At 37.0% G+C, this 26,086-nt stretch overlaps 1 protein-coding gene across 4 annotated transcripts; it reads left to right on the top strand.

The window, feature by feature from the left end:
* Window positions 1-99: 99 nt before the first annotated feature.
* Window positions 100-22,025, top strand: SKA2 (spindle and kinetochore associated complex subunit 2). 4 transcript variants are annotated; one of them, XM_054008381.1, is made up of 7 exons: window positions 100-245; window positions 14,521-14,610; window positions 15,489-15,665; window positions 17,175-17,261; window positions 18,302-18,341; window positions 20,891-21,023; window positions 21,721-22,025. In XM_054008381.1, the coding sequence occupies exons 1-7, from the start codon at window positions 213-215 to the stop codon at window positions 21,809-21,811; spliced, it is 651 nt and encodes a 216-aa protein (XP_053864356.1). In that variant the 5' UTR covers window positions 100-212; the 3' UTR covers window positions 21,812-22,025. The 4 variants fall into 4 exon arrangements, with proteins under 4 accessions (XP_053864356.1, XP_053864355.1, XP_053864357.1 ...); XM_054008380.1 differs by having other exon boundaries at window positions 112-245; window positions 21,716-22,025; XM_054008382.1 differs by lacking the exon at window positions 100-245 and adding an exon at window positions 14,861-14,991 and having other exon boundaries at window positions 14,540-14,610; window positions 21,716-22,025.
* The last annotated feature ends 4,061 nt before the right edge of the window (window positions 22,026-26,086 follow it).

Here is a 26,086-nt window from a genome sequence, read left to right as displayed (position 1 = left end):
ACAGTTTTTCTTCCAACCAACGGCCGCATCCGTGTCATAAACAGGGTTTACGTCCTTCCCCGCCCAATGGGCGCGGGTCTGTGTCAGCAGAGGGCCAATCCCAATTAAGCAGTGAGTGACAGCTGCCCAATGGCGACCCCCGGCTTTCCCATCCTGTGAAAGAGGGGGTGGCTATATCTCCGCCGCTGCCTGAGGAATGTCAACTATTCAACATGGAGACGGCGGTTACCAGGCTTGAGACCATGGTGAGTTCAAGGGGCGGGGGGCCAGGCCGAGAGCGAGGCCGGCGGGTAAGAGGTAGGGCCTGTGTCTGGGGCGCGAGGCTGGAGGTAAGCGCGCGCTGGCGCAAGCTGTGGGCTGGAGGGGTCAGGGGGACCGTCCCTATCCAGACTCATGGGGGTAGCTGGGGATTGAAGCGGGAGGCACAGGACTGTTCCTCCCACCCGTTGGGCCGGCCCATTCTTCTTTCGCGGGGCAGGGTAAATTCGTCTGGGTCTGTTCATTTTGTTCTCCCCCTGGGGAGGGGAATAGGTAGAGCTTGGCGGGCCGTTCCATTCCCCTCTCCCCGTGCGAGGGGGGGCGGGGGGAGGGGTTGTGGAGCGGCGCTCTCCTGGGTCGGTCCATTTTCCTCTCCGGCCCGGAAGTGGGAGGTGGAGCAGAGGTTGCCTGGACTGGCCCATTCTCTAGGGAGGGGGAGGGCATGGAACTTCCAGCCCAGTAGCATGTGGAGGTCACACGTTGGCTGCTCGGGTCTAGTCTCCCGCATGCTGGGGTGGGTGTGGAGCACAGCGTTCATTGGGGCCCGTCCATTCTTCTCTCTCCTCGGAGGCAGTGGGGTGGGCGTAGAAGTTTTCTGGGTGGTCCATTTGCCTCTCATCCCAGTGGGCTGGTGATGGAGCAGAGCTCCCCAGGACGGATCCATTCTCCTCTTGATCTCGGAGGTGGGCTGGGGGGAAACTGGCGCAGTCCTCCTCAAGGCCACTTCTTCTCTCGTACAGGGCCCCTCTTGTATGGGGGAAGGAGGGCAGAGCTGTGCTGAAGCTGATCCATGCTCTCATCTGGTTGAGGGTGGGAAGAGCTCACTTGGGCTGGTCCGTTCCTACTTTGAAGGATGAGTGGTCAAAACTTGTGTGGGACATTCTAGTTCCCCAAAATCTTGTGGGGGCAGAGCTCCTGTTGGCTATCCTATTCCCCACTGACTATGCTGATGGAGATGTTTCATGGGACTTTTCAGTCTGGCAAAGAAGTCAGGCTCCTTACTAGACTGGTATTGTGTGCCCGGCTTAGTGGGGGAAGGATGATGCTCACTTCAGCCCTTCCAGTCCATAGGTCTCTTAACTTAATTTTAGCCCTGTTTGATCCAGTCGCCCCAGGCAGGACCATAGTTTCTTTTTTTCCTACCTCCAGTCATGTTAAATAGCTGTGCTTTTAACACAAGTCACTTTCATAGTGCAATTAGGCCCTAGAAAGGATTTCCCTTTCATATGCACCAGAGCCCTTTTGTGGCATCCTTCAGGAGGTAGTTCAAGTGTTAAGCTACGTTTTTTTGTTTCTGGAGTTTTTATGTTAATTTATTTCAGTAGTTATTGGGATTATTATAGGCACGTATGTGTCTGTTTATAATTTTGTTTAATATGGTTGGAGACATTTGGGAATGGTCTGTGCATTCTAATTTATTATGGATATTAATTCTTACATTGTGCCATAAACATACATGTTATAGGCTTTTATATGAGAATTACACACAATAAAATGTGATTCTGCAAAATATCTCTATTGTTTCCTTGTGGTATTTGTCAGCAAACTTCCAATTACGCATTTATCTCAATAATGCTACTTGTTTTGGTAACCCGTCTAATAGACCAGCAATAGCCCCACAGGGAACACTCCTAGGTTATTGAATACAGGGAGTTAGCTATTGCAGTAGGTTAGTACTCTGGCTTTTAATATATGGAAACATGGGATTGAAATTTTAATTAGGTGGAAAGTGAAAATGAGTTTGGTGTTCTCCTGGTCCTTATTTATACATTTTTAAATCACTATAACAAGCTTCTCAAGAGAACCTCAGAACTAGGAGAAGAAGAAGTGGGCTGTAGTCCACGAAAGCTTATGCTCTAATAAATTTGTTAGTCTCTAAGGTGCCACAAGTACTCCTGTTCTTCTTTTTTCAGAACTAGGAGGTACAATGGCAGAGATTTGTGGGAAAGTGTTCATGTTTTATGTCCTCGCTATCCCTGAATCTAGTCAGTGCTTTTAAGCCCTTCACTTTCTTAAGCACCAAATTAAAGCACTTCCTAGCCCCTTCTATTTAATTTAATAACTTTTTTCAGTTACCTAACTGTTCCTTCCATTCACATTTTTGAACTTCCACTTCCAATGTAATTATTTCTTTAATATGTTAATAGCAATGTACAAATGAAGCATTTTTTGTCTGAAAATAAACAACTTAGAAGGTATTCAGTCAAAAGTATAAGCTTTTTCTTCTAATGTGCCTCTGTCATCTTATTGAGTGACCCGCATTACCTTCCTGTTCCAGTCCAATGGCTCTTCTGAGTAGTGCTGTAACCTATGTAGTGGTTTTATGACAACACCAGATTACAATTAGGAACAAAATAACATTCAAATATTTTCTAATAATGTGATACAAAGAATCTAATGCTCCAGAGTTAAAAGGTCACTGCATTAAATATTTACACTATGTAAATCTCAATTTCACAGTATATTTTAAAGATGCGTGCTTTGTGTTAAGCTGGTTTGTTTGTTTGTTTTTGTTTGATTTTGTTTTTAAATCCCAAGCCATATTTTGGAATCTGGTAAATTATACTTTTATAGCTTCCTGTATCCAGTATCTACTAAAGTGATGTCATCATACTCAAATAACGTTTGGCGTGGTAATACTATACTGTTTGACTTGAATGACATTTACATTTTTCTCAAATATCTGAAGATCAATTTTTATTTTAAATGTAAAACTGATAGTAATGTCCATACAGTCAATTTGTTTTGAGATCTACCTGTCTCTTCTGTTGCTTTTTTCTTTTTAAACTTGTCCTATTTTTAAATTTAAAACTATTTTTATTGTGAAAAACTGCCTAGAAACTATCAATATGTTGAATGTCAAATTCTGTGTCAGTATTACAAATACTCACATTTTAGCCTCACTTTGTAGAATCTGATGGTTCATGATTTTTGCTTCAGGACACAAAAATAATTGCAACAAAAATAATCAAAGAAATTACAGTGCAGGAATAGTGAGTGATATCAAGGCCCTTTTAAAGTCAATAGGAATCTTGCCATTTACTTAATTGCAGCCAGGATATCAACCAATGTTTTTATGACCTACTTTCCAAGTAGACATCTTGATTTTTGCATTAGATTGCATTAGGATTGGTTTGGACCAAATCATTCATATATATAATTTGCACTCTGTCACTACTACCTTATGCTACCAGTATTTAAGACTATAGTTTGTTCCTTTGCTCCTATATTGGCAAGGGCCATCTTGCATTCTTCTGTTTGATTTTAGGGGTACTCTTGACTTGTTCCAAAGGGAGACCTGTCCAGCTGCTTTCTGCCATTAGGAAGGATCATGAGTGACACAATGCAGGGCCATCTTGAATTTTTAGTTGTATTCTCTTTTTTTTTTTTTTTTAATGAGATGTTACCATTTTACTTTGTTTTAATTTCTTGCACACAAGCTTAGTTAGGTTTTCAAAAGAGTGTGTGTGTGTGTCTGTCTCTCTCTGAAAGCATTCAATTATTTAAATTAATGGGAATTTGTGTCTTGGTAACTGTCCCTGGTATTGCAGCTTTGTCTGTCTTGTTTATCCTTTTGGCTTGTTTGTTCTTCCTGTATTTTCTATAAAGTCATCAGCTCTTTCCATAGAAGTGTGATAAAATAGTACTTCTAACTTCCCCAGTTTCGGTATGTACTTCATGAAAAGCTTTTAGCTTCTAGAGGAACTGAGGTTAGACTATAGTTGTTTTGTAGGAAAACTTAAAAAGAACTAATTTTATTAATAGCAATGTGAATGATAATACTGAATAACCATGTGGCTTAAAAGCGAGTCTGCATACATTTGAAAGACAAATGACCAAATTACAATAAGAGAAGAGTGAGTCAGAGGATCCATAACATGGTCAAATTAATTATGTAAAAAGAGCATAAACCTATATTGGTTTTTTTATTTGTTTTTTTTTTTTAAAGACTTGTTGCATTTCAGAAGGAGATATGGACGAGGCTCGATCCAATGCCCATTAAAATCAGTGGGAATCTTTCTACGAACTTCAGTGGGCATTGGATCAGGCCCTATTGAGAGCACTGTATAATACATGGTGGTGGATTATGATTAAAGAAATGGTGTCTTTAGTAAGTATTATTTACTTTTAAGTCTCAGACCTTCAAATGTTGCAGGTAGCATAAAGGTCTGAGGAAAATACATTCACATGTGCAACATTTCAGTGTTCCTTACTGTAAAAACAGAATTGCTAGATTGCTCTCAAACAAGCATTTTAAGATTAGTCTTGTTCCATTTATTTCATTGTATTTTTAGTATGTTGGACCTACCTATTACTTCCTGGTGAGTGGTGTCTGTCCAGTGCCCTTTTTATGTTGTACTACTAGTGATCATACACAAAAAGCAGTGCAATGTTAAAAGGGCATTGGCCAGTGATACTGTCCACGTTAGTAATTTTTTTTTTTTTTTTTTTTTATGGAATCACAATTTAAAGGTCAGAATATTTGTCTAGTCAGACTGGAAGACTATGCTACAATAACAATAAAGTAGGATTGCCGCTTACTCATTTTTCACACGTGCTGTCTTTATCAAAACTAGGATCATGGCCCAAGAAATATGTTCCAAATGCAAGGAGGGGAACATCATACTAATTTCCCTAGGAAAACAATGCAGATGATGTCATAGGTGTGGACTTGGCTCAGGTTGCAGCCATAGTGATTTAATGCACCTTTACTCAGTTCCTCCATTTGTCTGAGTCTTGCTGTTAAGAATCTTAGAATGTACAGGTGGAGATGGCCGATGAAATTATCTAGCCCTAGAGGTTCTGAAGGTTTTTTTCATATTGTAGACCAGATTTTAATAAAGAATCTGACTTTCGGACACCTCTCCCCTAATTCACAATCCCGTTGCCCCTGCTTCCATTTGTGATCATGTATCATTGCTGTGGTAACCACAGCATTTGCTAGACAAATATTAGGAAACTAAAATAAATTACTTTAATTGTTTTAAGTGTTCCCTGGATTACCAGTAGTCCATGGACCACAGCTGGAGAACTTCTGTCCTATGGCATCTCATTATTTTGTTCAGCTGCATAACACACATGAAAGAGAGATGTATTTGGAAATGTGATTGTTGGGCAAGAGCAGCAGCAAAATGTTCTAAACCCAATTCACAACAGATTTTTGGTATTTTTTATCATTTTTTCTTGGTCAAGAGAATCCAGACATTCCATGATGTGTTAACAATTTCCAAGTCCCTGCATGTGTCTAGTAGGCCTGATTAACATTAACCGTAGCCAGATTTCCATAACCCACAAGATGCCAGCATCTGACATCAACTTATTTTTACTTAAAGCGTATACATAGATGGTGTTGACTAGCTGTTCAGGATTCTGGTTTCCCTTGTTTCAAAAAGGGTCAGCCTACTAAATAGAAACATTACTTTTGTTCAAAATATATCTGATGTAGGTTATTCTTTTCATTACAAATTATTTCCACTTACCTTTCCTATGTCTTGCTGCTAACGAATGCTCTGACTTTATTGCACTACTGTACTTTACAGCTAGCAGTGCAATAGTATTGTCAAAGCATCTGCAAGCAGAGTACACAGCAATATCTTGATTCTTGCCCTGCAGCTTCTAACAGTTTCTTCAAAGCCTGTGAGTAAATCTGCATTTAATAAATTTACATTTTCTCATTGTTGTAAAATATTCATTGTGCAAAGGTTCCAAATCTATAACAATATGGTGAGATTTTTAACACTGAAATTAAATTGTATTTTACCATTCTTAGATTTAGAAAATGGTGTATCTGTAGATTTAAACTTTTATAGTAATTTGATCTTTAATCCCCATTCCAGTGTGGTGTGTGTTTTAAGAGATGCATTTGCTCAAACAGTCACTTCTTATAGTTTCATAAAATAAGAAACAAGTGGCAGAAAGGAGGGGTGTATCTCAGATACATCTAAACTGTTCTGGGAATTGTTTTATAATGGGCATAATTTCTTAAATGTATGTAGGTATAGTTCTACAAAACAAGGTGTGATATTTAATTATAATTTCATTAAGGGCAAGTCTTAAAATATTAGTTACATGATAGACAAGCAATAGTACATTAAAATTAAATATTCTCAATTATACAAGTAACCTGCAGTTAATGGTTCATTGTCGGTCTGTAAATCTCAAATTCTGCCTTGCTTAACATGCTTTATATTCTTATGAGCTGTGCTTCATACTTTGTAAAGACACACATTTATAATCTAGGGTGACCAGACAGCAAATGTGAAAAATCGGGACAAGGGGTTGGAGGGTAATAGGAGCCTATGTAAGAAAAAGACCCAAAAATCGGGACTGTCCCTATAAAATCGGGACATCTATTATAATCTATTCCTTCCTTCAAACATATTTAAACAGTATTATATTAGAAACTGAGTGTTCCTAGATGCTTTTTAACATCAGTCACAGTAATCTGTATTCCTGATGTCTTCATTCTGAGATATGTGGGTGCAGATAAAGAAGTAAACAAAAAACACACTGTTTTAATGGCCTGTCATTAGAAATCAAGAATATAAACTTTCTCCCACAGAGCATGACAGAATTACCAGGACAGATTTTTAAATCCTTATGAAGGTTTTTAAACAATAAAGAGTGTAATTAAAAAGTTTACTGTATATTTTTATGATTAATGTAACTTCTAGGATTGGACCTCAGGAGCAGTTTTGTCAAAGTCAAATGGTAAATTATTGGATTAAGAGGTTAAAGAAGTATTTTCTTCTTGTTCCTAAAATTGGAGGACTTCTTAAATTAAACTCTTCCACATCTATCCTGTGTTTTAACTACTATGCCAAAGTTAGCCAAAAGAAGTATCCATGGAAGAGAGTAAAAGTTTTCAGTATACTGAAAGGTGAATCTCAAAATTAAAAGTATATACGCTTTGGATATACCCTGCTCCCAAACAAGTCAGTGGCAAAATCCCCATTGTCCTGGGGCCTGCTCCAAAGCCTATTGATGTTGATGGGAGTCTTTAGAAAGCACATACCAAAAATACATCTGCATCTACTCATAGTAAAACCATTCACTCTGTATTTTTCCTGTCATCTTCATTTGTTCAATTTAAGAAACCCATTGTAGTGACTGTAAATGACAAATGTCTATATTATTCATGATTTAATGTTTCTATAATTTGTGTTTTCAAGGTTACATACACATAAATTCCTGATTACACAATCTGTTGCTAACTTGTAATTGAAGGATATCTGTAAGGATATCATTGTCCTTACTGGAATTTTTAAAGCTATAAAGAAATAATGTGAGTTCTGTTAATTTTGCATTCTGTTAGAAACACAGGACAATATAGTTCAAATTTCAAAGGTATTTCCTTATTGATAATTTAATATTGCAAAAATAGTGACATAAGGAATGCAATTGTAAATAATCCAGGTTCTAATATTATAATGTAAATGTATTGGCTTATTGGGGCAACTGGAAAAACTAATATCAAAGTTCAATAGGTTCTGTGTGTTGTTCAAAGATAACACCTATTTTTTAACATTTGTTTCATGTTTTTCTTTAAACTGTAATGAATTTTAATTTTAAGCTACTTAAATAATCAGCTGGTGTATTTTACCATCAATATGAACTTTAATATTTGTTATGGAAACAAGAGCTAGGTATTATGATTGTGAGTTTTGTCCTAGACCTACCATCTGTGTATATTTGACTTGTTAAAAATTGACTCTGCTCAGGAGAATAAGTTGTGGGTTTTTGAAATTTAATCTTGGGTTTTTTTTCCATTAATATTTTGAAATATTTAGCAGGTGTTTTATTGTTAGACTAGAATTTTTTTTTTCAAGTTTCTTATTAGTACGGACCAGCACCCTCTAATTAGATCAGTTTAGGATGTGGCTGTCAGATAGGTTCAGCACTTGTATGCTACATAGCAATTTATTTGTGTACTTGGAAATTGAAAACTGTATTTTGAGGAGGTTGGTGTGACGTTATGGGCTTCATAGAATTGTTTCAGTGTTTCATTTTTGTGTCTTCTCAGAGTTTCCCTTCTGGAGCAAAAGGAACCTTTCAAGAAAGTTAATTGTTGATGGAATACATAACTTTTAGTATCAGAGGGGTAGCCGTGTTAGTCTGAATCTGTAAAAAGCAACAGAGGGTCCTGTGGCACCTTTGAGACTAACAGAAGTACTGGGAGCATAAGTTTTCGTGGGTCAGAACCTCACTTCTTCAGGTCTTGCATCTGAAGAAGTGAGGTTCTGACCCACGAAAGCTTATGCTCCCAGTACTTCTGTTAGTCTCAAAGGTGCCACAGGACCCTCTATAACTTTTAGTGTTTCTTAAGCGTCTAATATTTTTGTTTATTGGCTGTTCTGTTTTCTTTTAAAATAAGTTTAATAGTAAATCTAATAATGAGGATTTTTTTTTTCTACTGGTGACTGAGTTTTAAATATTGGACTTTTTGATTCCCTTATTAAAGTAATCTCAAAACAGTTTTAATGGCGTAAGTGATCTCCGATCACGCATCATGGTCTTCCCCCACTTACTGTTGCTGGGTGGTTAGAAAATATTTAATATTAATTTTGATTCTTTTTGTAGAAAAGGATGTTGGAAACATTTGAGCCTGATGAGTACAGATCATGACATTCCATCTGATCTGTACAATACTGTAGTCCTTTCTGGAATAATATTTGCTAAATAAAGATAAATGTTAAATAGCAACAAATGTTTGGATAAATGAGTGCAGGGGAAGGGAGGTGCCTCAAAAGGAGAGAGTGGTTCTTATGTATTACACATGGTGGCTAATTCTGTATTGCAAGTCTGCATCATTCACCAAAAGGGTCTGATGGACATAAATCAGAAGAGAGAGGTTAAAGTGGCTTTTTTTATAGTGCCATAAATCTGAGATAGATGGAGAAGCTTTGTCACGCATTGTGGTTTGTTTAGTTTCAAACTATTTAAGAAGAGTATTGTTAAAGGATTTCTAATTTTCAAGAAAGTGTGTGTATATATATGTGTGTATATATATGTGTGTGTGTATATATATATATATATATATTTTTTTTTTTTTTTTTTTTTTTTCTCTTTCTCTCTCTCAATGGGCAAAGATCTTGTGATTTCCATTATTTTGTGTGGAGCAATCTTCTATCAATATAAGATAATTGGATATACTTAACTACCTAAATATGGGCCTGACCAAAATCCATTGAAGTCAATGGAAGTTAGGTTGCATTAGTGCATCACATATTTTTGGTCATTTCAAATGGTCTGATTATTGCTATAGAGTTAAATGTCAGTTCAAACAGTGAAAACCACATTGAGTTAAATTAATTCTATAAATATTTATTTTATGTTCAAAACAGTCTCTCTCAACTATAATCCCAAATGATTATATGAAGAAATTCATAGTGTTTAGTTTTGTGAACTGGGCACACTGCCTTTCTGTAAACCAGAAATCCCTAATAGACATAAAAATGGCAGATGAAAGTTAATTAAGCAATAATCTTATCACCTATTTCACAGGGCAATTATCCAATTCCCTAGTGGCTCATTTATCCAAAGAAAAGAATTGCGTGAAATGTGTTGGTGAGGTCATCAGTTTGATTATCCACTTATCTTTGTCTGATTTATCAGGGAATAATTAAATTTGTTGTGAGTATCTTGATCAAACAAGAGGACACATTCTTAGTATAATCAAAAATAAAATCTGATATAACCAGATCCTGAAATGTCATTGATAGTCTCTACTCACAGCTGTTTACACATTATTGCTAATAGTTTTTTTTTTTTTTTTAGTACTGAGAAAGGACAGTGACCAGGCTGAGAGAGCTGTAGAAATTGATGGAGATGATTTAACACCTTTAACTAGAAAGAAAAATTACTAATGAAACAAAAAATATATATATAATTAAGTCTTACATTTGAATGTCAGCTACCAAATATTTAGTCTCTAAGCAAATAATAAAATTAGCAATGTTACTGTAAGAAAATACTTCTTGTATTGGCTTACTCAAGTAACAATCTTTCAAAACAAAAAACAACAACAACAAAAAAATGTAATAGAAGAGCTGGATTCAGCCCTTAATGTCCTAGTAACAAACTCATGTAATAGCATATGTAAGATTGAAGCAGCAGTGACTGACCCTTAAATACAGTTACATTATCAAGTCCTGGTCTACACTACAAACTTTTGTTGGTATAATAAACTACGTCGCTCAGGAGTGTGGAAAATCTTACCCCTGAGCGACGTAGTTTTACCGACCTAACCCCTGGTGTAAACTGCGCGACATCAATGGGAGGGCTACTCCTGTCAACATTGCTACCCCCTCTCAAGGAGGTGGAGAGGTGGCTTAGGGTATGTCTATACTTACCTCCGGGTTCGGCGGTAAGCAATCTATCTTCTGGGATCGATTTATTGCGTCTTGTCTAGACGTGATAAATTGATCCCAGAAGTGCTCGCCGTCAACGCCGGTACTCCTGCTCCGCGAGAGGAGTACGTGGAGTCGAGGGGGGAGCCTGCCTGCCGCGTGTGGACCCGCGGTAAGTACCTTGTAGTTCGAACTAAGGTACTTTGACTTCAGCTACATTATTCACGTAGCTGAAGTTGCGTATCTTAGTTCGAACTGGGGGGGTTAGTGTGGACCAGCCCTTAGATAGTGTCTTCACTAAGTGCAACTGTGATGTAGCTGTGTTGCTGCAGCGCTGTAAGTGTAGGCAAGCCCTAGGTAGAGATGTTTCTTTATGGATGTGCTAGTTTTGTTGTGGCACTTCTGTCCTATATACATTTAATACTAAAATGTCACTTTTTTTAGAATGTCAAATTTACAAGTACAAATAACAGGCTGTATCATGCATGGAAAACTATGTCTTTCACAAAGGATTTACTGTTTACATAACACAATAAAGTTCAGGTGCCTAATACATGAATGGATCAGGCAAGGTCCAGTTTTTGAAAGGTGTTTTCTTTGCTTTTTTTTCTTTTTTTTTTGATATAATTTCACACTTTAGATTATAATTTTAAAGCTCCACAGAAGAACTTCACCTTGAGAGATGTGAATTAAGAAAAGGTGTGTGTTTGGTGTAGTAAGAAATTGCTGGTTCCACACAGTGGGCAATTCAGGTAATTGTGAAAGACTGTACAAAGGCAAGAGTAGGTGTGTGGCGTGGGTTAGATAAAGGGAGTAAGGGAAAATAAGGAGAAGTGGGGATTCTACTTGAATAGAATGTTTCTAGCTCATCAGGGTATCTGATGGTAGCCTAAAAAACTCTTCTAGTGTGGTTACTCTCTGTGGCAACACAATTATCCTAGCAGCAGATGTTGGATGTGTTACCTGCCTGTTTCTACTAATACAATATTTTGATTGTCACTTTCTTTTTCTACAATATTTGGACTCATTTGAAATTGTAGACAATATAGGGTAACATTTCAAGCTAGATGTGTGGACTTAGCTGCTGTCAAGTCTCACTAATATCGGTGGCAGCTGTGTATAAGTCTCTATGAAATAAGTCATCACTATGAAAACCTATCCTTTATACACTTAAAATATTTATTAAATTTGTCATAACATTCAGTCATTCAAAGAAAGCTCTGCATAATAAGATGTCAGTTAAAGGTGGATCACTTTGTACATTAGATTTCCTTTAAAGAATAGAAAGTTACAGAAAAGCTCTTGTGATTGCTGTCTACATATAATGAATGCTAACACCAAAAAGGCTGTTGAACTGACGATAACATACAAAATGTGTTTAAAAATCAAAAGAAGTTTACAATGCATCTTGTCAGTACATAATGTAAACAGTTAGAAATTTCAGCTGAAGTTAATACTTTAACAGTTTCCTTGACTTAATGGGAGAATTGCAATGGGTTTTTAGTTGTAAGAAATTCTTGGAGCTTTGAAAGGTTCAGTGGAAGTGATCGAGAATAGCAGCCTTACTTTCATATTTCATTATTAAATATAAATTTTTAGAGTACAGAAAGCCCTTGTTCTATCATAACATCTAAACCTCTAACTTCACCAAAATAATCTAAGAAAGCAGGGAAGTATGCTTCTACAAACAATACTATTGGGGGAGAAGTTACCAAACTATGAACATCCACTGTATCTTAATTTTAAATTCCTGGAATAAATATCAACATCTCAATGACTTCAGTCATTTCTCTGACTTTAGTCAGAATTGAAAACTATTTTCTCTGATATTGTTTGCAAGAGAACTCTTTTCCTTTGACAGTAGTTGTGATATCCGATAAAGTAAGTTCTCAAAGAGAAAAATCTTCTCTAGATCCTTCAAAACCTACTGTATCAGAAAAGCAAAGTCAACAATAAACTACTGTAGGCCTACTGTATGAGTGAATACCTGTGTATATACACCATTTATTTCAGTATCTAGAACTCTGGTCACCGCTTCTGGGTATTCAGCCCACATCCACTGATCTCAGAAGTGTGTTATGAAAGACTTCTTACTGAATAATTCTCATCAGAGCTGAGCCTGAATTTTCTGAAAGTCCAAGAGTTATCCTGGCACCATTGAAGTTAATGGAAAAACTCCCTTTGACTTCACTAGTGTCAGGATTTCACCCCAAATGGTCCACGTAAAGTACAGTGCACCAAGTTCCTTCTATTTTCTTTTGAATCCCCATATATCTTCTTTCCACTTTGCATTTTCTCAGGAGCCTCCTTTCAGAAATCTAAGGCCATATAATGGAGCCTAAATGGGGTATTTCTGACAAAGGCACCTCTTAAACCTGCAGTGGAAAAATTGCCATATTTTCTTAATCTCAGATCTCTTTCGCACTGGCCATTGGGTCCACCAAGAGGGTTGTATTAATATAAGAGCCCTCTTTATCAAAGGGTTTTACATGCAGTTTCTTCCAGACAAGGTGGTTGTCAAACCACCTTCTGATTGTTTGTTTATTGATATATCCCAGAGTCCTCAAACAGGTTGGAATAACAACTTCATATACCATCTGTAGTCAGGACTCAAAATCTACTTTGAACAAAACTAAATATAAATCTAACCAGTCCTGATTTCATATTTTCCAAATCAGGAGCAACTGAAAGGAAATGCTGTTCTCTGGCTTTGTAAGCAGAAAGACATAAGCAGGATGATCTCTGTATTCTTGTTGATCAACTACTGTAAGATGTTCTTTCCCTGCTTGCAGTTCTTTTAACGCAAAGTCCTTCAGTTAGCTCTAAATTCCATGCATTACAATAAAACCGAAGACGTGTGTGTGTGTGTAATATATTTTAAAAAATGAATAAGGAAACATAGTTCCTGTCTGTTTGGGATCACCTGTTTTGAGGGTTTCTCTGGATAATGTAGCTGATTCTGGTTCAGTTTTTCTCCTCTTTTTCTCCTCCTTCCCTTCCCTGTTTATTGAGGATGTTCGTGCACTGCTGGTTACTTCCCAGAAGTAATTGCCAGAGCCGTTGGTCCTAGTTGTGGAAGTAAAAAATACAAGTAAAGAAACTAATTTTATGTTTAAAGTACATTTGTCCTTTTTAGGTCTCCTCCAGCTCTATGGAGGAAATGGGCCTTCCTTAAACTCAAATTACAGATAAGTAATACTGATTGCAGCTGACTTGTCCTTAAAGAATGTTTTGGAAAAAAAAAACTCTCTCCTGTTTTGAGAAGTCTTTTTCAATGGGTTCTAAATGGTACAGCATGCTATATTATACATGTGGTAGTGTACCCAAAGAGATATTGCCACAGATGAATGCATGTCCTTATGACAGGTCATAGAATGTTACCCTGGTTTGACTGATGTAAAAAAATTTTAATTCACCCTCTCAATTCTGGGTCACTATTTTCCTTTGTCTAAACTACATACTGGCAACAGGGGCTTACTGTATAATATGTAACACTTGCACTGTGAAGAGCAGTGAGCTCAACTATCAGATAATGCAAGAAAATGCTGTAGACTGTCTGTTCTTGTAAGTTTTTCAAGGACCTTCTTGGCCACTACTTCTCATTGCCTGTCAAGTTCTTATCTAGCTAATTGCTTTAAGGCTACTTACCTTTAATTACTTTGACTATAAAGAGTTTGCAAGTTGACTCTTTGGTGTGTATATAAGAAGGTTGGAATAACCTACAAACATTAGTAAGTGGGGGAACAGCTCCTTGCTTATAGTACATCAGTCTTTCAAACTGAAACATCTTGATTTCTGGGGGTAGGGGTGGGGTGTTGGGGTTTTTTGTTAGTGCAGGAAAGAGTGATAGATGACTATGCTTTTTGTCTGTTTTTGTTATTTAATACATTGTGGTTGATCTTCAATGTTTTAGTTCCAGAAGGCAGAATCTGATCTGGATTACATTCAACACAAATTGGAGTTTGAAATAATGAAAAACCTTCCTGATAATCCATCAGTAGAGGTACTATTTTCAGATTAAATTTGTAAATTTTGTTGTATCTTGCACAAATTCACTGTAAATGGGTAGTTCTCTTTTAATCATAAAACGTGTGTGTATATGTATATGTGTTTGTTTATATATAATGTCAAAACTCCTGGTCATCTTGTTTGTTTTTGTTCTATTTTTGCAACATACCAAGACAGTTGATGTAGATTTATTTCAAAATAACCACATCTTAGTATAATGGAATGCTCCATACTTGTGTTTTGAGAAATCAGCTGAAGTGTTAGCAGGCACTGTCAACTTCAACACCCTCCTCAAGACATACCTCTGCTATGACCCTTGCAATAGATCAGCCAACAAATGATGACTAGACTCAGGCTTGTGGGAGAAAGAAAAAGGGTAAGGGGGAGTATAATGCGTTATTATAGTATTTTTTTTTTTAAATCTTCCTTCACCCACCCCATATGTTCAGATGCAGTGAAAAAGAACATTGATTTTTACAAGAGGTGTCTTACACGTTCTAACTCAGAAAAATTAAGAAAGCACCAAAACACAGAATCTTCATTCTACTGTATCTTCTGTGGAACCAGAGAGTTAGTGGCTTATTACTATTTATGTTTGCCTATGAAAAGTTATCATGTGGCATGAGTAGATGAAGTAAGACTTTCCAAAACATGAAAGATGTCATTTTATAGGTAATGCGCTACTGATTATAGTGGAAGCACTTAACTGACAAAGTGTCTCTTTCAATTCTTTTTTTTTTTTTTTTTTTTTTTAACAGCTCTAGTTGCCATATACTTTGGGAACATCTAATCCTATGTTTAGTCTTGTGTAGCCAAATTGATCATCTTTCTAATGTCTTGCTAGTTTAAATGTCCTTTTTCACCTTGATGTAGGAAAATCCAGTGACTCTCTTAGAGAAACTCTCAGTAGTGAAGTCCCGTTATAAAATGTTATGTGCACAGCTGGAAGAAATTTCCAAAGAGCAAAGAGAATCTATGAGCTGTATTCATGCTACTCTAGAAAACACTATGAAGATGGTGCAGGCATTACAGCGACACGCTGATCTTGAGGTAATGTTTTCAGTTTACTAATATGGGCCCCAGTCCTGTAAATGCACACATGTAACCTTATGGATGGGAGTAGTTCCTTTGAAATCAAGAATAAACATGTATGTACAAAAATGTTACTGGAACAGGGGTTAGACTTTCTTTTTTTTTGTGTGTGTGGAAAATTTTCTTACGTTTTCTGTTGAGAGATCTGATATTTCACATTACTGAAGTAACAGCTCAATATAATGTACTCAATCCTAAAAATGCTTTTGCATTTGAGCAGCGCTATTGAAGTCATTGGGGCTACTCATATTAATTAAGGTTTCTGGGACTGGGCCCATTGTTGAACTCACAGGTCTGATTCACCATTGTGGTAATCCAAGGTAATTCTGGTGGAATTCCATTGATTTCAAGATGGAGTAACACAATGGTGATTCATACCCCATGTCTCTGAATAGTTTGATGGAAATTGATGTCTCAGACACTGAATTAAATCCCAATTTTTAAACTGATCTTTCAAGTGTTCTCTATTATCTTGAAAGCTGCCAGGTAGAAAGTGGAAACTGACTGTAAAGAAAACTGAAAATGACTAATCTATTTTCACTGTCTGAGTGGTGGTAAATATAAATTGTGAACAGTCTAAAATTATTTTAAATTTTAATAGTCTCAGATGTTAGAAAATGTAAAGCTTTTATAAGCATTATCATATTTTAAAAAGTTTCCTTGTGTTTCTAAGTGCTGTGCAAACACTGACTACTTAATCCTTAGAAACCCTCTTATTGTTACTTTACGGACAGGGAAGGTTAAACCTAGAGAAGTTAAGTGACAAGCCCAACATCAAACAGAGAATGTTAAACTAAGATATTCCTGGATCCCAGCCCTGTGTTCAGTACACTGACTGGATGGCACTGCCTCTCTCAAAATATTATATTTAATCTGACAGTGTCCCTAACCAAACATTGTGACTGTTACTTTTATATTTATATATAAAGTTATGCCTTCTCGTTAATTAAAAAAATGGCAGTTTCCCTGACGGTCAAATACAATTACCTTTCCTCTTCATTTGTGCCAATGTTATGCTGCCAAGTAGCATGTTGAGAATAATTTTATAGATTTCTGTCCTGGGGTGAAGTGGTAAAGTCATTAGCCACTTACTTGTGCCAAGAAGGATTAGGCAACAAGTTTTCAGCCAGTAGTTTGTATATTTGTTTGTAGCCATCTCTATACTTACTATAGCAGAGACTGATGAAACAATTTAAAAGAAGGGATTAGAAATTTTTTTAAATGGAACACTTATTTTTCAGATGTTAGAACTATAGATTAACATTAGAATACCATGAGTAGATTTTATTTGGAGTTTGAACATGAGTTTAATGGTGGGATTTTCAGAAACACTCAGCCCCTAACTCTTCTCCCATTGAATTTAATGGGAGTTTACCATAGTTTTAAATGGGAAAAGGTTTAAGCAAACAGAGTACTTCTGAAAATCCAACCGCAAGTGTGAAAATAGCAGTTTCTTTTTTCCCCTAGCTTTCACCTCTGTCTGAAGAAGAACAGAGTGCAGAACAACAGTTAGCGTGTAAAACTGTTAAAGGAACAGATCCACCAATGGAAGAGGTAATTGTGGCTTTACATGGCTTGATTCTGCATGCCCGTTACTCCTGAGTAATCTCCGTGAAGTCAGTGGGACTATTTGTGTGAATTAGGACTGCTCACTTGACTAGCGGTTTTCAGGACTGTGCCCTGAAATAGTTTCACTTTTTTTACTTTTCCAGTTTATTGCACAAATGTTTTGTTTGGTCATTCTCCTCTTTCCCTCCCCCAGGAAAAGTTTTGTTCAAGAAGATTTTGTTTTGGAAAAGAAACTTTAACCTCTTACCATTTACTAAGAAAACGGTGACATCTTTGCATTTATATGGTAGCATATATTTTAAAGTACTAAAGGATGGGTAAATCATGCTGCTTTAGATCACATCTAGTGTGCAAAACAAACATGAACAGTACCTTGAATTCAGAAGAGTATTCCGTTTTGGCTGATCAGTTTCTTGTCACAAGTGCTCTGTCAGATCATTCAGCTATTAGTAGAATAGCTACTAAATCTTTGGGGTGGGAGTGAAGAGCATAATTACTTGAGTCAAATGCCTATAAATATGGAAAATTATTTTAATTTCCTGTTAAATATTAAATGTAATTTGAAAACTGGCTAAGAATAACTTAACCACATTACAATGCTGATGGAATATAATATGAAACTAAAGAGGTCTAACACTTTTAGGCAGAAACTCAGGATTTCTGCCATAAAACCAATCATAATGAAGACTTTTCATGGTATTAAACAACAAATATCAGCAAAGAGTTAGTCAGGGTCTTTGTTACATTATTACAAATATGATTTAAGTCTAGGTTCCCCCCTCTCTACCTATCTTATCTGTTTGGCACTAGGATTTTTGCATGCTGACTAGTAGCTAGTATGGTAACTCACAAGGAACCATACACTTAATGCTTAGGAATTCTACCATATCAATTCCTTGGCAATTAATTGCCAACAATCTGCCATATTTCTATATTGGTAACGGTTAGTTAAAAACTACAGCTACAACTTCACAATTGTAGCACAGTATATATGAAACTTGATGTTATATTCTGTTTATTTTTAGCCACTGTGTTTGGTGTCTACAGTTCCTATTCCAGAAGAGGGTAAGTGACAACCCCCTTCTACTGCTTCACAGAAATCAGCTTCCTTTTCTGAGCATTAACACTTTATTTTTTTCTGGTTGCTAAAAGTGTCTGTCTGTCTGTCTGTCTGTCTCTCTCGATGGGTGGGTAACCTTAATTGTAAGATACTCAAACAGACCAAGTTCAATATTTAGGACATCAATATGTATCTTAAGAGTATATTGACATTATTAGTGTATTTCATTGTGGACCTATATATTGTGAAAGTCAAGGTTAGCATAAAAAACCCCAACTTTTTAAATACATATATAATATGCCCATAATGAAGTGCATGTGTATGTATAATAGATATTTTAAAAATTTGGAGTTTTTTGGATGCTAGCCTTAAATTTAATAATGTAGGCCCACAATGAAATACACTAACAATGTCAGTATACTCTTAAGATACATATTGATGTCCTAAATATTGAACTTGATATATTCAAATATATCTTACAATTACAGTTAACCTTAAGATTTTGTCAGTTATTTTTAGTAAAAGTCATGGACAGGTTGCAGGCAATAAACAAAAACTCATGGAAACCTGTGACCTGTCTGACTTTTACTAAAAATAATGGGTGTGAGGGAGGGGGACTGATGGGGGATGACTGAAGCCCAAGCCCTGCTGGGGGGGATGAGAGCCTGAGCCCTGCTGTGGAGGGGTCTCCAGTACTCCCTACTACGGCAGCTGACAGCTCTGGGGCCCCTGCCTGCTGACAGCTCTGGCCTCACCACCCCAGGGCTGAACCTGCAGCAGAAAATGTTACGGAGGTCTCTGAAAGTCATGGAATCTGTGGCTTCCATGACTTCTGTGACAATCTCTTATCCTTAATTATAATCCTCATTACCAAGGGATAGTTGGATAAATCTGCTTCAGTTTCTGAAAGTAAGGCCTTGCAAATAATTTTAGCTGAGGTAAAAAGGCCCATTCTTGCTCCAACTACCACTGATGGCAAAACTTCCATTCACTTCTGGGGGAAACAGGATCAGCCCAAAGTTTTTAGTCTGAGCTGTCTGTAGAACTTAGTGCCTGAAGTAAACAGTTAATTTACTGTAGTTATAAAATAAATGAACACAGATGTTAGTAACTAGTTTTTGACATCCACTGGAGAGTATGTACTTTAAAGCAGTGGTTCCCAAACTTGTTCTGCCGCTTGTGCAGGGAAAGCCCCTGGCGGGCCGGGCCGGTTTGTGTACCTGCCACGTCGGCAGGTTCAGCCGATCGTGGCTTCCAGTGGCCGTGGTTCGCTGCTCCAGGCCAATGGGAGCGGCGGCCAGTACGTCCCTCGGCCCGCACCGCTTCCAGCAGCTCCCTTTGGCCTGCAGCAGCGAACCGCAGCCACGGGGAGCCGCGATCGGCTGAACCTGCCGATGCAGCAGGTACACAAACCGGCCCGACCTGCCAGGGGCTTTCCTTGAACAAGTGGCAGAACAAGTTTGGGAACCACTGCTTTAATGTAAGAGACTGAGGGGTACAACTCCTATTTACTTCATTGGGAGTTATGCCAGGACTGAAAACTGGTCCTAAATCTGAAATTGTCTTATAGTTTAAAAAGACAGTGTTAGTCTTTTAATATGGGAATAATCATTGCTTCGTCCAGACATGATTATTTATAACAGGGTTTTTCCCAGTGATCTCTTGGTAGCCTCTTGTTATACCAAATTGATAGACCCATATTAGGTTTCCATACATACCTACTTTCTCCCCAGGCCAGTAAGAGCCTAAGCACTCTGGAGGTGTTACACACAAGCCTGGGGGGGAAAGACCATTTAAGAGTGTCCTTTAAGTGTTCTGGGAGGAACACTGTTTATTCTTTCTTGGCTGGGAGAAGGCTGTTTGGTGCCTGGCCACCAGAGGTATCTAAAGTGGGTAAAACTATAATCTTCAGGACTCCTTTGATGGTCCTACAGGAACTTGCCAGGCTAGAAAGATGTGCTTCACTGATTTAAAAAATAAATAAAATAAAAAAAATCTGTATTTTGTATTTTAAAAAATTTATTCTTCCACTTCCATGATTTATTATCAAAGAAATTACCTATTTTGCTCAGCACATCACTCTGAATGCTACAGCTCAAATGCTGAGAACTGCACATTACTGTGTAGAAATTGTGATGTACTTGAGGGGTTGGTGGTTAACAAGGATTGATACTCTTGAATCTACTTCTGGCAAGCACTGGGTTGCTGAGATTAAAACCAAATGGAAAATTACATTCAATATGTTTGATATTGCATATGCATAGTGATGAACATGCCAGTAAATAAATGTCACTTTTCAGCAAGGATGACTGCTTCCAACAATTATGTTCAGAACAGTATTCATGTAACTGTTATAGTTGCTACATGGGAAGATCTGCCTTTCACCAGTCTTCCAGCTTTCCAACGTCAGTGCTGAGCAAAACTTGTATAAATTAGGTGTTGCAGCAGTTTAATATTCTATGTAGGCAGTATTACATGAGCACTTCTAAATATTCAAGTAACCGTAACTTTATCTGTGTATATTTTTGAGTAATTTTTATTTTAAAATTACTAGAACCACACTTCAAACCCGTGACTAAGGAGATGTTTATGGCTGTACCAAGGATTATCAGAAGTACTGTTAAATTAGTGGACCTGAACAGTTTTTACAGGGAATTATTTAACTACTTTGTTCTAAATGGGAACAGGTAAGAATTGAAAGAATATATCATTATTGGTTTTCAAGCCTTTAATTTTTAATAGTTCATTAGTGTGACTGATAAATCATAACTTAACATAGGCTTTTTTGAAACCTAACAGCAACTAAGTCTGGAGTTGTCATATTGTAGTCATCATATTCCCTCCCCCCATCCACACTCCTTATTTGAGTAGGGTTGGGTTAAATGAAAATATCAATGATCTTTACTCATATTTTACCAAAATTAAACAGCAAGTTCAACAGAAATAAATTGTTTAATTTAGTTTAGACCTGGCCTTAAATATCTATGATAGAAAAGATTTGCAGGTATAGCTATACCAGTAAAACCTCTTAGTGTGGTTGCAGCTTATTGGTTTAAAAATGCTTTTGCCAGTATGCCTTTTTCCAGTTTGACAAGCTAAATAAGCTATACCTATAAAAATACTTTTTACATTGGGATAACTGTGTCTACATTAGGGTTTTTGCCAGTATAAAATTGTTACAAACCCTCTACCCCCTCTCACATACATACATATATACATACCCCTAACTGACATTGCTATATCAGGGAAAGTTTCTAGTGTAGACCTGGCTTAAGATGTGGAGCAACATTTTTGAGAAATTATTTATGAGAAGAACTTGGGCTCTGTCTTTTCAGACTTCAGTAAATACTTTGCTGAATAGTTTGCTCTTGTCTTGCAGAGCAGCATTGAGTGTTGCACAGATGAACAAGATGAATATGAAAGCTACCAATTCCAGGCTACAAATCCTGAAAGAACTTTCCATTGTAGAAATTGACAAACAAGGAAATGCTAAGTTAACTGTGTAAATTTAAGCCTAAATGAACTAATCATATTTTGATAAAAGGAATTTGGGTGCAGCTCCTGGCGGATTGGAAGGCAAATAGTTCTCTGTTTATAAAAATGATGCACGTGAAAATTTGTTGTTAATGTGACTGTATTAGGATTCTCTTTGTAATACCGAATTGTGAATTAAAAACCATATAACAAGTTTTGTAAACTACTTTGTTTTTAAGATTTGTAGGAGATAGTGGACAGAATCACGTTTTTAACTCCATGTGTCAGTACTTGTTTTCCTGCGTGGGGATTAATGGCATCTAACCAACAAATTTTTCCTTCTACTTGGATTCCTGAGTAAGTGATATGAAAGCCAAGTAGGCTATAAAAGTTTTAGTACTTTATAGGTCACAGTTCAGGGCAATTGGCCATGTATTCCCCATCAGTGGCCCAGCAAAGGCACCCACTTTTAGGCTTCTGGTTCCTCAGCTGTTACCTGTCTTGGACGGAGACACTCATCTTACTTCCTCCTGACCAGGATATTTCCAGGCTGCACAGTTCCCTGCCTACACTGTGAATTTCCCCACAAGACCGACCGCCTAAGCAGGTTTGCTTTGCCGTCTTTTCAGAGTCTATAATCCGTGTGATTGCCCACAGTTAAGTTACTATACAGCTCTTTCTAAGTAAGCACAGTTATTCTTAAGGTAAAAGCATTACAGAGAACTTACTAAAACAATAAAAGAACCTACACACATACTAATAAGCTTACCAGAGCATACCCCTACTCCAGCAATGGCTTTGGCAGATGATTAGTCCTTCAAACCCCACCCCAAGGGGTTTTCCTCTGGTTACAAGTTCATAACCATGGTAGTTCAGAACAAGCACGCTTATGAGTCTGAAAGTCTCTTCTTTATATGGTTTGGCTCTTTGATCTTAGACAGTGAATAGGTAATCAGTAAGACAATGGGTTTCTCCTCAAGGTGTAACTTCAAAAGGCTGAGTCTGAAGGTGAGCAATTTGCATTCTCTTTCCCTTTCCCCCACAAGTTTCTCAAGGAAACCCACTTAACTTTTTATAAATTCACTTTGTTTCAAATCATTCTTTTGAAACTGATAGCACTTCCCAGGGTTTACATTGATCAGGTCTCCTCCCTAGAAGCGTTACATACATTTGTAATACGATAAACTCCTAAAACGCTAAAACTTAATTCAATAAAGTTTGTACAGGGTATTGCAGGAAATTTCAGCTTACCTTCTGAATCTCCCAATAACTGATTTCCGTAACCATTTTATAAGTCAATGGCCTGACTTTAGTCACCATTCCAGAATGTCTTTTTAAAATGTTTAGCATTCATACGAATAAGAAAAAATGATAGAACTAGTGAAAGCCTGCCATGGTACCGCTAGGCCTGTTGCAGTTCTACATAATATCAAGTGAATCCTGCAAACTACATCTCTCTTGTACACCAACCACTGATTCCAGCTTTTCGGGCTGCTCTTTTTGCAGGTGATAGCTAGGCTTATTGGCTCCATAACTATTGGCAAGGAAATGCCGCATGACTTTCTCAAGATTCTGTAAATTTTTGTTTTTTTCCTTAAGGTTTTATTTTTAAACAGAGAGGACTGAGGACAGCTCTTGTAAATCCAGAGCCCTATAAATTCTCTAGGGACCACTTCCTGCTGCAGTAAAAGCAACTGTCCAGAGTTCCACAGCTGCAGAATCTGTTGCAAAAATACACTGACCAGGGAATTGTATTACCCTTTTCAGATATCTAGTATGTTATAAGAGCTGAAATGCCAAATCCACAACTAGTTTGGAATATTGCATGTTCTTTGCACTGAACAAATAGATGGTGGGTTGTGTGGGTTTGTTTGGTGTTTTGTGCATGTGAAAATATCTAAAATTTGTTCCCATCAGCTCCACTCAAAATAAGGCTGCGACTTCAACACCAGTCAAAGAATACTCTACTCAGCAAGCTATTTGGCTGGTGTTTTATGTAGTAATAAGAAATGAGATTGAACACTGACCAAATTATAATACCACATCCATATTATATGATGCTATAAAAAACAAATTACAGCAATACTAGTGGAAGATGATGGATGTGCTTCTTTGTGTGTGTGTGTGTGTGTGTGTGTATGTGTGTGTGTATATATATATATATATATATATATAGGCAAAAATATACACAAAGAAGCACATCCATGCTGGAAGTGCTTGGAACAGGGGTCCTCAGTACTTACCTTTTTTGTAATTCATTTCCATCAAACCTTTTCCTCTCATATTTGTACTTTTCATGTTTGTATTGGTCATTTTGTAAATTATTTTAATTCTTCTATTATTTGCTTTTCTCTCCTTGCTCTGGACCCAGTCCCACAAATCCTTCCTGTACAGACCTCCCATTGATTTCAGTGAGTTCTGAATATGGAGGGCTTGCAAGATTGGGCCCTTTGTTTCCTCTTTGTCATAGGACTATATGCAACTCCCACTTAAGTCAATGGGAATCTTTCAGTTGACATTAATGGAAGTTGGATTAGACCCATAGTCACTATTAAAAGATGATTAATTCTTGGCATGTTTCGTCTGCTGTATCGAAGACACAGGACCAAGGCATAATTTCTGGAAGCATTTAGAGCATTTACATCTATAAGTCCTTGTGGCAAGTTTTACTGTCTAAACTTCAGACTTAATGTTTTTAAATGGATGTAGTGGATTACTTGCACACCAACTGTTCATAATTTGTAGATTTTGTTTTTAAAACAAAAAGCTTCCTGAGGAATGCTAGTTTTGTTTTGTAATAACATTGTTTGTTCACCAATGTATTTCTAGGCATCTTGCAAAAATGCAGTGCAGTTAAAACTACAGTAGAACCTCAGAGTTACAAACCCCCACAAATAGAGGTTGTTCGTAACTCTGAAATATTCATAACTGAACAAAACATTATGGTTCTTTCAAAAGTTTACAACTGAACATTGACTTAATACAGCTTTGAAATTTTACTGTGCAGAAGAAAAATGTTACTTTCCCTTTATTGTTTAGCAGTTTACATTAACACAGTACTGTACTATATTTGCCGTGTGTGTGTGTGTCTCTGCTGCTACCTGATTGTGTACTTCCGGTTCCAAACAAGGTGTGTGATTGACTGGTCAGTTTGTAACTCTGGTGCTCATAACTCTGAGGTTCTACTGTAATAACAATTTACGTACAGTAGGTGGCCAGAAACTTAGTTAGATCTGCTGGGGAAAAGCTCTCCAAAGGCAACTATGGAATTCACCTTTGTTTTGAATATTCTAAAAATCAACACACTGAATAACTTATCAGCGAGTGTAATAAGAACCATTGAATTAAGTATTTGGAAGATGCTAGAGTATGTGCTTCCTTTTTGAGCTTGTGAACTGATATTGTAGAAAGTGGAATGATTTCGACTCTTTCATTTTCTTAACATTTCCTTGTGAAATCATTTTTGTTGTTCATTTTTAAAGGAATATGGATTGACATAATTTAAGTACAAATTAAACGAATAGTTTCCAATAAAGTTACTGTTTATGTAATGTTTGTCTTCATACTGAACTGGCAGAAGGGAGTTGTTTTTATCTTAGTTTGCACTGTGGATAAATAGCAAGCTGTAACATTTTTAGTATTCGTGTAGCTCACAAACCTGACGTATTGAGAGACGCATAAAAGACTGAGAAAAGTTTTGTTGCTGGCAGTCACATGTATCTCTGGACAACCAGATTACAAACAGCTGATGCTTTTGTCTTAATCTGAGATGGAGTGGCTACTGTCACATGACTCTTCTGTAATAAGGTAAAATACATCCTGGAATAGTACTTACAAAAACTTCCTATAGGATTTGATTTTTTGAAGATAATTGTTTCTCTAGATATGTTCACACACTGTTGCAATATATTGTGTTTTCATATATGCTTTTTTTTAAGGGAAATGCATGAACATACTATGAGTTCAAATAGTGATAAATGGGAAAAAAGTATTTTAAAATTATAGGAAATTTGCTGTTTCACAAGCTTGCAATCATAGTAATTTCAATGGCCCATTTCACTGGGTGGTAGTGATCAGTTATTTTATTTCAGTATATGCACTTAAAAAATATAAAATAAAAGAACCTCTCCTGTACTCTAGGTTTCTTGAAAAGCAATTACAATTACTATCTATGGACCTGCTCCTTAAACTCTACCCAGAAAACTAAGTGGCACATAGTACAGGTACTGCAGCTTTTACATAGTATTATATAAAATATTAGTTATTTTATACTACA

This window comes from Malaclemys terrapin, chromosome 18, assembly GCF_027887155.1.
Source record: "Malaclemys terrapin pileata isolate rMalTer1 chromosome 18, rMalTer1.hap1, whole genome shotgun sequence".
In the NCBI taxonomy this organism is placed as follows: domain Eukaryota; kingdom Metazoa; phylum Chordata; order Testudines; family Emydidae; genus Malaclemys; species Malaclemys terrapin.
The sequence above is the reverse complement of the archived record's forward strand: the minus strand, read 5'-3'. Positions and strand labels throughout refer to the sequence as shown.

Coding starts and splice junctions, on each gene's coding strand:
- SKA2 (XM_054008380.1), top strand. CDS start 213: ATGGAGACGGCGGTTACCAGGCTTGAGACCATG. Junction 14,611..15,488: donor CTGATAATCCATCAGTAGAG/GTACTATTTTCA, acceptor ACCTTGATGTAG/GAAAATCCAGTGACTCTCTT. Junction 17,262..18,301: donor CAGATCCACCAATGGAAGAG/GTAATTGTGGCT, acceptor GTTTATTTTTAG/CCACTGTGTTTGGTGTCTAC.